At 40.0% G+C, this 12,578-nt stretch overlaps 1 protein-coding gene across 1 annotated transcript in view; it reads right to left on the bottom strand.

The window, feature by feature from the left end:
- Positions 1–12,578, bottom strand: part of rin2a (Ras and Rab interactor 2a) — a 50,300-nt gene that overhangs the window by 15,692 nt on the left and 22,030 nt on the right. The window contains exons 5-7 of the mRNA XM_079279658.1: positions 12,354–12,465; positions 10,299–10,371; positions 7,923–8,014 (exon numbers count right to left, since the gene is read on the bottom strand). Coding sequence (XP_079135784.1) covers positions 7,923–8,014; positions 10,299–10,371; positions 12,354–12,465 — 277 coding nt within the window. The remainder of the gene's footprint in view (positions 1–7,922; positions 8,015–10,298; positions 10,372–12,353; positions 12,466–12,578) is intronic.

The following is a 12,578-nucleotide window of genomic DNA, read 5'->3' as shown; positions in this document are numbered from 1 at the left end:
CAACTTCTCTTCACAGTGCTGATAGCGTTAGCAGAGGACAGAACCGCTGCGTCTGCACAAGTTGAAACTGGACCAAGTACTCTGGCTCACTCATGCTCAATCTGTGTTGTGACTCACTCCTGTTGATGCGAGTGTGGGCGGGCTGTAGGCGCAGTATTCCCGCCTCCCTCCCTCCCTCCTTTTCCATTGAAGTTGCATGGTCCGACACACTTTTCCTGTTCACCTCCTCTACTCTTGTTTACTTGCTCTACTATGAGCATTGTCTCCTTTTTTTATCTGATTGTACTACTTATTACTGTTGACAATATTATGTCATCAGATACGATTTTGATAATTCCATGTGTTACAGATATTTCATAATTCGTTTTTCCTGATACCTCTGATTTGGTGGAATGGTTTGGATGATTCAGTTACACACAGGCTGCTGTCCAGTGTGTAAACACGTATACTTGCACACCAGCGACTGAAAGGAATACGGTTTCCTATTGTTGGTGTAAACTCTGGCAAAGGTCAAGGTGAAGTCAAGAGCGGCTTGTAGCGACATATGTGTGACAGCTGAACTGCAGCCAACAATAGACAGCGCTAACGCACTGTACAGTACTTAGCATATTGTTCAACATGACTATAAAAGAGGCACTTGTCAAGTTTAATATTCTTCACACGTCCACCTGTGTAACTCTATGCTAATAGTTCATATTGAAGTGGTGGATTACCTTTGTAAATGCCTGTGCAAATAGTTCAGAAGATGTTTGACTCCTGACTTCTAGGAGATGAAGCAAACCTGCAGGAGCGTAAAGTAGATCTTATTGATCCCTGCCTTGTTCACAGGAACTTCTACTGTAGCTGCAGAGGATAATACTTGGATCCAAACCTGTTTCTGTAACCTTTTCACAATGCAAAAAAAAGAAATGAAGCTGGAGTGAAACTTCATTCTTGGAAACAGTATTTTGACAAATAATCTCAAACTCCACTGACAGCTTCTTCTGGAGCTTTCAACTGCATCTAGTAACCATCATGGAGACAATATAATTTGAGTTATTTGAAGATTCCCAGTTCACTTTTTATTCTGTTGTTGAGGTTGCAGTCATTTGACACATGTTCTTGCCTCTGTTATGCTACTTAATTAAGGCCACATTGCCGATCTAGCTTGAGAAAGAAAAATAGCAAAGTAGCAAAAATGTACCACCCACCTGTTCAGTAAAAATACAATTACAAAAAACTGTTGGCAGCCTACAGTGACCCAGAATAACAACATTGATAAAGAAATTGTATTTTATGTGGATCAGTCACATCTAGCTGGTACCTGATCCACTTAAATAAGGTCAGTATCAGCCCTGCTACCATTGTACTGCATCACCTCTGTCAAAATCAACTTTATAGCTAATATTTCAGTTTCATTTGGGTTTAATCCAGTGGCGGCTGGCCAATATAGGGCCGTGGGGCCTGGCCCCACCTTGAGCAAAAAAAAAAACGATGATAATAATAAATGATACAAATTGTCAATATTTGTGTTTTTGAACTATGGAATGTACCCAGTAATATGTGCAAAATATATGCTTTTTCTGCTTGTGCTCTCCGCCTGTGTGCACGACACGTCTCAGAACGCGCAGCTAGGGGGGCAAAATCGTTTTTGCCCAAAAGAGGCGGGTCTATGAAGCAGTTTAGCCAATTGCTGATTAAAGATATAAATGAGTGACATACAATTTAGCCAATCTGCGCCCTCAAATAGATTCAGCTCGGGGCCAGAACGATTTGGCCCAAAGCTGCGCGTTCTCGTCAGGAGAAGTCTCTACGCGCGAGCACTCCTCCAAGACCCGTTTGAGAGGAGAACTTTGGCGGCGATTCTGCAGCCAAAGAGCTGATATCAGATCAGCCTGACCTCACAATCAGACAGCAGACTTGCGGGAAAGGGAAGCAGTACATGAAGCTTCTGTACTACCTGAACACCAGACAGGTTTGGCTAGCTGGATGATGTCATGCTAATAATTTATTTAGCTTTTTAAAACAACGGGGACGGATCCAGCACGGACAGTTACAGGAGTGAGGGAAGAGGAGGTAAGGAAACATGAGAACACCAGGACACACATGAGAACTCTGTCAAGCTACATATTAGGCAAAGTGAACATCTTTTCTTCTACATAGTTGTCCTCAGTCCAGCGCCGGAAATACACGAGGGAAAAGAGCAAAACTGCCCCAAGAAATATAATTTTGGCCCAGATATCACTCTGAGAGGGGCAAAAAATGCCCCCATAATTTCCTCTAATAATAATAATGATAATTTAATTTTGACACCATTTAAACTTTAAAATGTTTAGAAAACCCTGATCTATTGCCGCATCATTCAGCTTTTTGATATCTTTTATACTTTTTGAACTGTCCCATTTGAACCTTTATGATTTTTTCAGCCCTTTTCTGACTTTATAATGGGTGTGTATTGCGCAGCTTAGAGTGCGTGATGTCACCGCTAGAGTGAAGAGCAGCTTGAGATTCTTGTGGAAAAAACATTTGTATTTTGCCACTGTGTCCACAATCTTCACTCTTCATGCATAATTTCTGGAGTTAAAAGTAGCTAATCGTGTCCTTGTCGTAGACAAATGACTGTGGAATTCCACAGATTTACACATTTGGCTCAAAGAGCCGCAGAGCGACATGAACTCCAACAACCTGCTCCATTAGACTCCATGTTAAATCTGATCATTTCTCAAAGAAAGCAGACGGTACCAGTTTTGTATATTGCGCTGGAGCTCACATTTTAACACCACAAACATAAAAACACATGTCCGCGTTTGCCAGAGTCTTATCTCTCTCACTCTCTATACTACTACAGCTATTAGTACGACTGCTACTAGTACTACTACTACTGCTACTTGAAAAACTGACTTTACTTTTACTACTACCACTACTACCACTACTCCAGCTATTACTACGACTACTGATACAACTACTTCTACTAGTTAGGCTGGCATGCAGCGGCCGGACTTCGGAAGCAGGGGGACGGACACAGAGAGTACGCGTAAACCAACCAGGTGTTTATTTCACCGACAAAAAACAAACAAATACATGGCATAACTCTTTCAGGGACCACGGGCAGCATGTGGTCCTGGCAGCGACAGCACTAGATGTAATTAGAAGAAGTATGTGACAAGGACCCTCTCCATTGCAGGCATTTGTAGACTGTTTGAGACAATAAGAGACGCACACACTGAGTTGAATGTTTATTGTACGGTTCTGATATGGTCTCAGGAGTAATTACTGAAGGTCGGGCCTGTAGACACAAACATATTAGTGGTTTAGTTATCTTTAACTAAAATGATTGAATATATTAATAGTGCTGTCAAATAACCTGCATGTTCAAAGCACTTACCTCTGCCATGTCTCCTCTCCAGGGTGTTCATCCTAAAAGAGTCCCCAGGGTACAAGAGCACCATCTTAGGTTCCGGGAAGGTACCATGTGGTAATTAATAGAGGGGTGGTAGGGAAATTGAATTCTCTATTCGGGCCGGATATGATCTCTATGGTGATGTCTTACCACCATAGAGATCATATAGATAATTGACCTTAGAATGTCAGGCATCTATTTTAATGTATTTGCTGTAGATTAGGGGATTGTGTTGTAGAGTAAGGGGCAGAGTCACCTATCTTACAGTGATGTGGAGGTCCTCGTTAGTGGCAGACTATATAAGGCTGCCATAATTACTAATACTTCTACGACTACTAATACTTCGACTACAACTTCTAATACTACTGCTACTACAAATATCACTACTGCTACAACTAGTACTTATTCAAATGCTACTAATACTTCTACTGCTAATAATACTTCTACTACAACTACAACTTTTATTACTACTACAACAAATATCACTACCGCTGGAATTCTTTTAAGTTACAGAAACCGTTCGAATATCAAAATGTTCAGCTCTTTCAGGAGAGGGGTGATATGACTTCATATTTGTAATCTTTCAACTTTTTGAATTATTAAGCTTTTTGCAATTTAAAAAAAATTGGATATCTATTTTCAGCAATGTTTTTGCGATTAATTTCAGCTTTCAGCATTCCAACGCATTTTCAGGAGGAAATGCATTTTCTAGTTACACTTCATGTTTACTTCTCCTGATCTTTACCTCCTATAACAAGGTCCATAGGGGCATCTCAATAAATAAACATGTTATATTTTATTATATAGATATATACTGTGTATATATCTACATATGTATGTGTGTTTTATATTATACTGATGATTATATGATATATATTATCCTGTATATATATATTATACTGAATTCCCGTGAGGGTGACAACAATAAGATGTCCTGACGTGTTTATCAAAGTGTTATTTACTGCCTCTTTTCATGTTGTAGTAAATGTTAAATATTTCACTGCAAAGTAGTAATGCGTGTTTGATACTTTAATTTTTTTGCATTAAATCATTCTGGGATGTTTGCTGACATTGATAGGATGGCCCTACCTAGAACATGTTCCACCAGCCGCCACTGGTTTCATCTAATTATGACAAATTAACAATACACCTAGGGCTGGCTATTATCCCAGTGTATCCGTGTGTGGGGGGGGGGGGGGGGCTCTATAGTGGCCAACAGCACTCTGACTGGTTAAACTTCAGCTTCTCATACTTTAAGTTGGTCCTTTGAACTTTATAACAAACAGATGTGCCTTCAAAAAGCCATCACAAAGATAACAAACTGCCTCCTAAGCGCTACTGTGATTGCAGGTGGAGAGCCACACAACAGGTAATATGACACCGTGGGTACGTCAGAGTCAACAGTGCTCTTTTCTCTTTACCAGCCATTGATGTGGCTCGCATGTACGTCAGAACTGCCTTTCACTCGGCCGCTTAAAGCACCTTCATAGACACAAAATCCACCATTGTGTCAGCGCGCTAAACAGGAACCCTTTATGAATGAATGAAAGAGAGACTGAGAAAAAAATAGAAAGAAAGTGTATGTCTGGTGATCATTGGAGGCGAATCATCGTGTGTCATCCTGAAGTCTTGAACAGGCTGTCAGGTCGAGGGACACTGGAAAAGTCAGTCCAGAGTAATGATAGCTCGGAGATGAGTCACAGCACCCGAGCCTCAATGGACACAAAGGTCACTGACTGTGTTCTGAACATCCACCAAAACCTAGACTTTTAAAACTTGACTCAACTAGGGTAAAAAGTACATAGTACAAGTTTGATGAAGCACTTTGTCAAAATAAAGTTTATTTTAAGAAATAAAATGGATAAATAAAATGATTTTGGGATAATAACAACCAGTCTTCTGTGGTAAAAATGACTTCCCCCCCCCCTTTGGTTGAAGATATATGAATGTAAATGTCCAACATTTTTTCTTCCACAGCTGGGAGGAAAGGAAAAAGCTCCAGAGGTACCCAGCTCTCGTCTGAGTCCATGCCCAGCTGAGCAGCAGTGATTTGGGCCTGGAAGAGGCTTTTTTCCCTGGGGGTGAGTCATTCAGCACAGGCAAGCCAGTTAATCCGTCGAGCAAGGGGGGGCAATGTGGTTGAGAGTGGCTTTACGAGTGTCACGCCTCAGGGGATAAAAAAACCCTCCATTTTTACACACAGCAGATGTAGGATGGAGGAACCCTAACCCTAACCCTAAGAGCCTGAGGGAAGTGCACACATCAGTTTAGCTGCAAAGAAACTGATGCAATTTTACCACTGATTGATTCAAACTGACTGGAGAAGTGTCTCTGTTGATGCAATAAGGAAGATTTATAATAAACACATCTGGGTCATTCCCAGCATTTGGTGCCATTTGAGTCCCCACTACATAATACGGTATATTTTGTGTAAAGATGGCCTTATAATTCTTTCTAAAAGCTTGTCTTGCATGGTTAACCCCCCCTCGACCATAAAACAAAATTATATGTATGCAGGAATAATTTAATTGAAAAATAATTACTCCAATTTTAGCACAAGTAGGCTAAACTGCCATGTCCCCAATCATGTTTGGTCAAATGAAGATACAGATATAAGTAATATCAATCAAACAAATTCCAAATTTTTCCTCATTGTTGTATAGCTATATTTATAATATTCCTCACCAAATGTTGTTTTTTGTTATTAATGCGCTTTTAATGCTTAAATCTTTAAGATATGTTTTGTCCCTGAGTTGACTGTCCCCCCTGTTACTACGATGCAAACCTCCCTGCACACGCCCCCTGACATTTCCTCAAGTCATGTGACTAAGGAAGTAGCATACACTTTTTGGGGGAAAATAATCTACAAGTAGCAGAGTAAGTATCACTCTTTAATAAACTTTTTTAATCAATGTGTTAGAATGCTTGAATGATGTTGTAAACCATAACATGTCCACCCTGTTATGCTTATTCATAGTGGAAATCAATCATTTTTGGTAATTTTGAAAATAAGGTTAATAAATGTACTAAAAATCTTCCTCTGTTGTCACTAAGTGCTAGCTTGTTTTTCATCTCATGAGTAGTAATGGCTAACTTTAGCATAAAATGTCCCCCCTGTTACCATCCAGCCTGTTACTGTTTTGCACAGTAACAGGGTGGACACACAGTAACAGGGTGGAAATTACATTGTGCCTTAAAATAGAGAACAACTTTTTTTCAAATTAAAGCTTGTTTGTAAATACTGTTCAAAATATATTTTACGGCTAAAGTAAGGGACATTTTTACTCTTAGAAAATGTAATAATTACAATATCTGTGTATTCAAAACACATACTAATAGAGATCTGAATGTTTGGTAACAGGGTGGACATTTGGTCTTGCTCACATGTAAAGAATTGTTCAACATTATTAGACCATTATATCCTGAGCTTGACCAATACATTTTTCTTATCGTTTTACATGCCCTCTTTCAGATGAAATATAAAAATCATGGAAAATTTAAAACATGTTGATGGAAGTAAACCTGGCTGGAATGGCACCGAATAGTAGGAATGACCCATCTAATGACAACACAGAGTGTGAAGCTATACTGCACAAAACCTTTAGTGACTTCTTTCCAGTGATTAAAATGTTATTGCAAACGTTATAAATGTTATAAGCAGAAGTAACCGCTCTCAGCATGAAGTATCTTGTGTTTTTATTAGTGCTGGGCAAGTTAACGGGTTCATTTCGCGTTAACGCATTCATTAATTAACGCCGACAATTATTTTATCGCGCGTTAATGCATTTTTAAAATTTATTATCATTATAATTTATTTTAATTGAAAGACAAGAGACAATACATATACATAACAACAAGAGGATGACAAGAACAGTGGGATAAAAGCCAGCAAACATCCTACAGTCAGACTGTCTCTTGTTTATCGTTTTGTATTGGAGATATGATGTCCCTTCAGGGTTGCCGTAGAGAAAAGGCGACTTCCGCTGCTCTCCCTGGATACTACTGGACATCGCTGCGGTAAAGTCAGCAGACACTTACATGTTAGTGCACCTATATGCTGACATTCACGGTAAACACATTTAAACGGCACAGATCGGGAGCGAGCGAAGGACTTTGAAAGTTAGCGGAAAGATTAACGTGAGACAACATCCGGTTTCTTCAAAATAAGATGCCAACAAAGTATGAATTATATTCACATTCAGTATGAAACATGCTATCTGCATCTCGTGAACCAAATGTTATTGCCCTTTTGTTCATACAGCAGTACTTTTAAAATAAAAGTGCACAATACACTACTTTATAATCCATAATTGAACTTTGCCATAACAATGAGATTAATCGCAAGAAATCCATGGGATTAATCGCGATTAAATATTTTAATCGTTGCCCAGCACTAGTTTTTATATATATTCTGTTGTTTTCTGCTGCAGATACAATGAAGAAACTTCATCTTCATACAGTATTTCACCTTCAGCCTGCCATTAGCTCTCAGATTCCCCAAAATGCATGCTTGTTCCCGAAACATTCAAATTCCAGAACAAACCTGCTCCATGTTTAGCAACCTCCTCCAGATCGGCAGACGTTGTGGCTGAGGAGATGGCTTCTGGCAGCTTCAGAGTGAAGGGCAACACATCCCTGAGAAAAGGAGAAGAGATTCGAGTGAAAGGGAGAAAGGCTTGGTCAACAGAAAACGGAAAGAGGGCGGGACTGAGCGCCTATTCCAAAATGTGTGTCAGTCACGGCGTTGGGAAAGGGTGTGTGGTGCATCTTCAACCACATAGCCGGAGGTAATACGGGCCAGTTGCTCTCCTCCCCATGGGTCTGTTACAGACTCGGTTCAACAAAAAACGAGCGATCAAAGCTGGAAATTGTACCGACAGATTTGTGAAGGACATCATCTCGCAGTGAAACTTGGACACCGTTAACGTGAGAAATGACACCCTGAGGCCCAAAAAGTGGCATGTACGTGAAATGGAATTTAGGGTACTTAAAAAACAATGCAAAGTATTTTGACCAAATGAATACAGATAATAGAGATGAATAGAAAGAGTCATTAAAGCATGCAACGCTGTGTTTTTGACCTCTGAATTTGTGGGTCTGTGTTTTGTTTTTCTCATGCACCACACCTAGAAATAAATCATCATCATCATCTGGAGCTGAGGTTAACTACAACAAGCTCATAACAGTAAACTCAACTTTGTTTTGCTAACATGGACTGTATATCAGAAGTGGACATAGTCGTCGTGACATCACCCATTGATTTGTGGACTGACATTTTGAAGCCTCGAGGTCAGCATCCTGGCCGTCGCCATTTTGGACTATGGCTGTTTTGCAACCAACCATATTTGGACTGCGTAGAAGTGACGTTGTGACTCTGATAGTGGTAGCAACCCATCAATAGCATTAGCCCCGCCCTTAAAGCATACTCTGCTTCATGGTCTGTTCATTTATTGGTTTATTTGATAAGGGACAGTGCACATTAATAAAAACATTTCTGTAAATGTGCCAGTTTTTCTTCTGTAGTCCCAAGAGGCAGATGTTACAAAGTAAACCGAAGAACAGAATGTAAGATTAAATTTAAAAGGTTGTACAATATTGACGCTTTACGATGCGTGCACAAACAATGAAAAAAGTGAGATTATTAATATACGTAGTATCATCACTCAGGAGACTCTTATACATTGTCAAGTACTAGCAAGACAACACAGAGGCTCTCAAAGTCAACACACACAAAGCAAATAAAATGAGGGATAATTATGTTAAAACAGAAACATGCACTAAAGACAATATTATGATGCAATTGTTACACTAAAAAACATCATGCTGTATTGAAGAAGACTTGAAACTAGAGATTGAGACCATAAACTCATGTTTACAATGTTTACTGAGGTAATAAATCAAGAGAGAAGTAGAGTCATTTTCTCATAGACTTCTATACAACCAGAGGAGTCGCCCCCTGCTGGACACTAGAGAGGATGAAAGAAGTATAAGACTCCCCCATTGGCTTCACTTTTCAGAACCGTAAGTTGCCGCCTGTTTGCTGCATACCATTGGTAGGTAACATGCTACTGATCTGCCACTAATGGCCAACAGAGTGACTGATCTGAAAGAAACTTAAGTGTCTTGAGTTATGATGTTGAAATCCAAATACTGCTTTAAAAAAAGAAGAAAAGGCTTTTTAGATCACACAACAATGAGTATGACGTAAATCGGATTTATTGTTTTGCTCTGGCACCAGTGGTGCTATGGACAATGGAATAGTTCTAGTCATGTTCTTCTATTTTAACTATGTACTAATCTAAAATGCATCTGTGCTTCCTTGTTTAGATAAAGGTTAGTAGGTGGAATATTTTTCTTACATCCTTGACACTTCCTTCTTTGCCTTTGTTATGATTCGTAATTTGTTTTGTGTGTAGTTTTAGGACCAAACTTATTATTTAGATTATTTTCTATGCAGGAAAACAACAGATCTATGATATAATACTGTAAAATGTATATTTGTATATAGTCTTTTGGACTATACGATTATGGTTCCTAAGTCGATTTTATTTCATATAGATACAGTATACTTGCATCATGTGTTTTCAGTATTGTTCTTTATGAATGGATGGAGGAGAGTGTCAGTGCTCCACAGATATAAGAACTAAGTTGATGGGACATTTTGAGCCCTAGTTATTTTACAAAAATATTCATTTGTGTGTTTGCAAATTGGCACCATTAAAGTATGCTGAATTAGAATGTGGTGTAGTCAGCCAGCCTCCAGTTTCATATCTCTGATGTTGATAGAAGACGAGATAATGGTTTAGGTAATATATATATATATATATATATATATATATATATGTGTGTGTGTTCAACATATCAGTGTGGTTTGCATGTCTCCCTGTGATCATGACTGATTGTGAGTGAGGAAACTCACCTACTGATGCAGCAGAAAGCCACCAGACGGAAAAGGTCTGCGAAGCTCAGGCCTGATCCCACCAGAGAGAACGCTGCAGGAGCACAGAACCACCAGATCAACAAGGCAAAATCATGATTGGTTTAAAAACAGCTCCAACATATTCATCTTCATAATACCGAAATACATTTGAACTCCTAAGAATAAAATAATACAGTTGGTGTTATGAGTGTCACATGAATAATTGCAACAAGAATGACTCATCACTTTGGTGAATATTTTGTTGATTTATTTATTTGGTATTTTATTTGGTGTGCCAACGATGTATTTAAAAACAACGATGACACAAATACTTGGCAGGACGTATGCATGCGTCCTGTTAGCGATACACTGTCGTTGCACTGATGGCATAGAAACAGACGGTTTGAGAAAAGTTGATATTATAAAGTGCATTATAATACTGAAAGAAAGGACGTGACGATGCTGTAAAGGTATTTTAGGGATCAGAGTTTTGTCCAGCGTGAACAGGAATGTATGAATGTTTGGTTACAACATTGAGCCAGGTCAAACTGCATCAAGGTGTTTCACTCACAGTGGTGCTGGTCTGAAAACAGCCCTGCTACTCTCTGATCAGGTGAACCCTAACCCACACACAATGGGATCACATGTCCCATGTACTACTCTCAATACGGACTGTGTGGAATCTGGAATGGTTCACTAGGCCACTGATTGCAGCCAATGAAAGATTGCATACTGTGCTCCTGCAGCAGACTTCCAGTGTGACGTAACTTCTCTGTGCACATGCACGCTTATTCAACTTTCAAAACGATAAGTGGGGTTCTTGAGATATCGATCTTCGTTAAACATTCTTAATCCACTGTGCATTTCTCAAAGCAAACTTCTGCAGAATAAAGGAAATGACTACAATCCCCGTCGATGCACTGACGAAGACATCATCTGTTCTCACGAGAACTAACAGGTTGAGCATGAAGCATCTCTCAATGAACTGTGTTTTGTTCCTTGTATCGTCCTCTTCAGGTTACAAGAGCGAAATCAAAGACTACAGCCTACAATGTTTTACCAGTAGTCAGCAAAAGAAAGGCAGAGTAAAGGCTGCAGTGGGCCGTCATTCACCTGCAACACATTCTCTCACTAGGTAAGCACTTGGAAATTCCAGTTTGTGTGTCAGCACACACAGTCCGAGCAGTGAGATGTGTGTTTGAAAGCTTCAGGAAACCCCCATGTTTCAGGTAACTACAGATAGAACAGAACAAAGAAGAAAAGAACATAGGATTTGTTGATCTATTAATTTGGATTGAAGAAGCAGAAAGCCAAACAAGTCACAGACAGAGACATATGGAAGCCTCTGACACATAAGATGACATAACCCTCTAACTCCAGAGCACAGCCTCAATGAGAATACTGTGCAGACAACACTTTCAGGTCATTTTATCCCTGGACTACTTTTCAAGGTCCGAAGAGGACGAGGGCTGCTGGTAGTCACAGGGGAACCGATGCAGGAGGCCCCCCAGAACGCTGCTGACAGCGTTGTTGAGAACGGCTTATCGCTCGTTGACTGCAGGAAGGTGAACAAGAGTCGGGCTGTGACGGCCCCCTGAAGCCCTGCCCCTGCACAGAGCCTGTCTAAAGTAAACTCATTTGACAGCGCTGGTCCTTGGGTCCCCAGCAGTGTGAAGTAGAACGGATTAGCGGTTCTTGAGATATGCGAAGGACAAACACACTTACTTACAAACAGAGATTCCTTGCTTTGTAGTTAGACGTGGGTCACAATAACTGAAACTTGTATGATAATCGCAAACACTAAACGTGACCACTAAGTACTTTGTGCAAAGTCTAAGTCACGTTAATACAGCAGCCCGGTAATTCCAGCTGAGGATCATTTTGATTATTGCCTTAAACCACAGCAAACCAAGGAGAGGTGAACACACACATGTTTTGATAACCTATTCATATCGTTCCACTTTGTAATAGTTTATGTTGCCAGAGGAGGAGGACTAACGAAACCTGTTTGGCAGCTTCATGCACTTCAAAGGAACAATAAAAACAAAGACTTACTGTACTGGCTCTCCTTCACCGGGAAGTCTTTGACGGGAACCAAAGAGTCCTGGTTCATGCGTACGGATATGACTTTCCTCAGCAGGCTGCTCGACTTCCTCACCACAAATGTCTGCAGGCCAGAGGAGGAAAGGCCATAACCAAAACAGATATACTGCAGTATTTACTCAAACAACCATGTCATTCTTCGTGGAGTTCTGCTGACTGTCTTTTGAGAGATAAATG

This window comes from Melanostigma gelatinosum (genome assembly GCF_949748355.1).
Source record: "Melanostigma gelatinosum genome assembly, chromosome: 12".
Lineage (NCBI taxonomy): Eukaryota > Metazoa > Chordata > Actinopteri > Perciformes > Zoarcidae > Melanostigma > Melanostigma gelatinosum.
The sequence above is the reverse complement of the archived record's forward strand: the minus strand, read 5'-3'. Positions and strand labels throughout refer to the sequence as shown.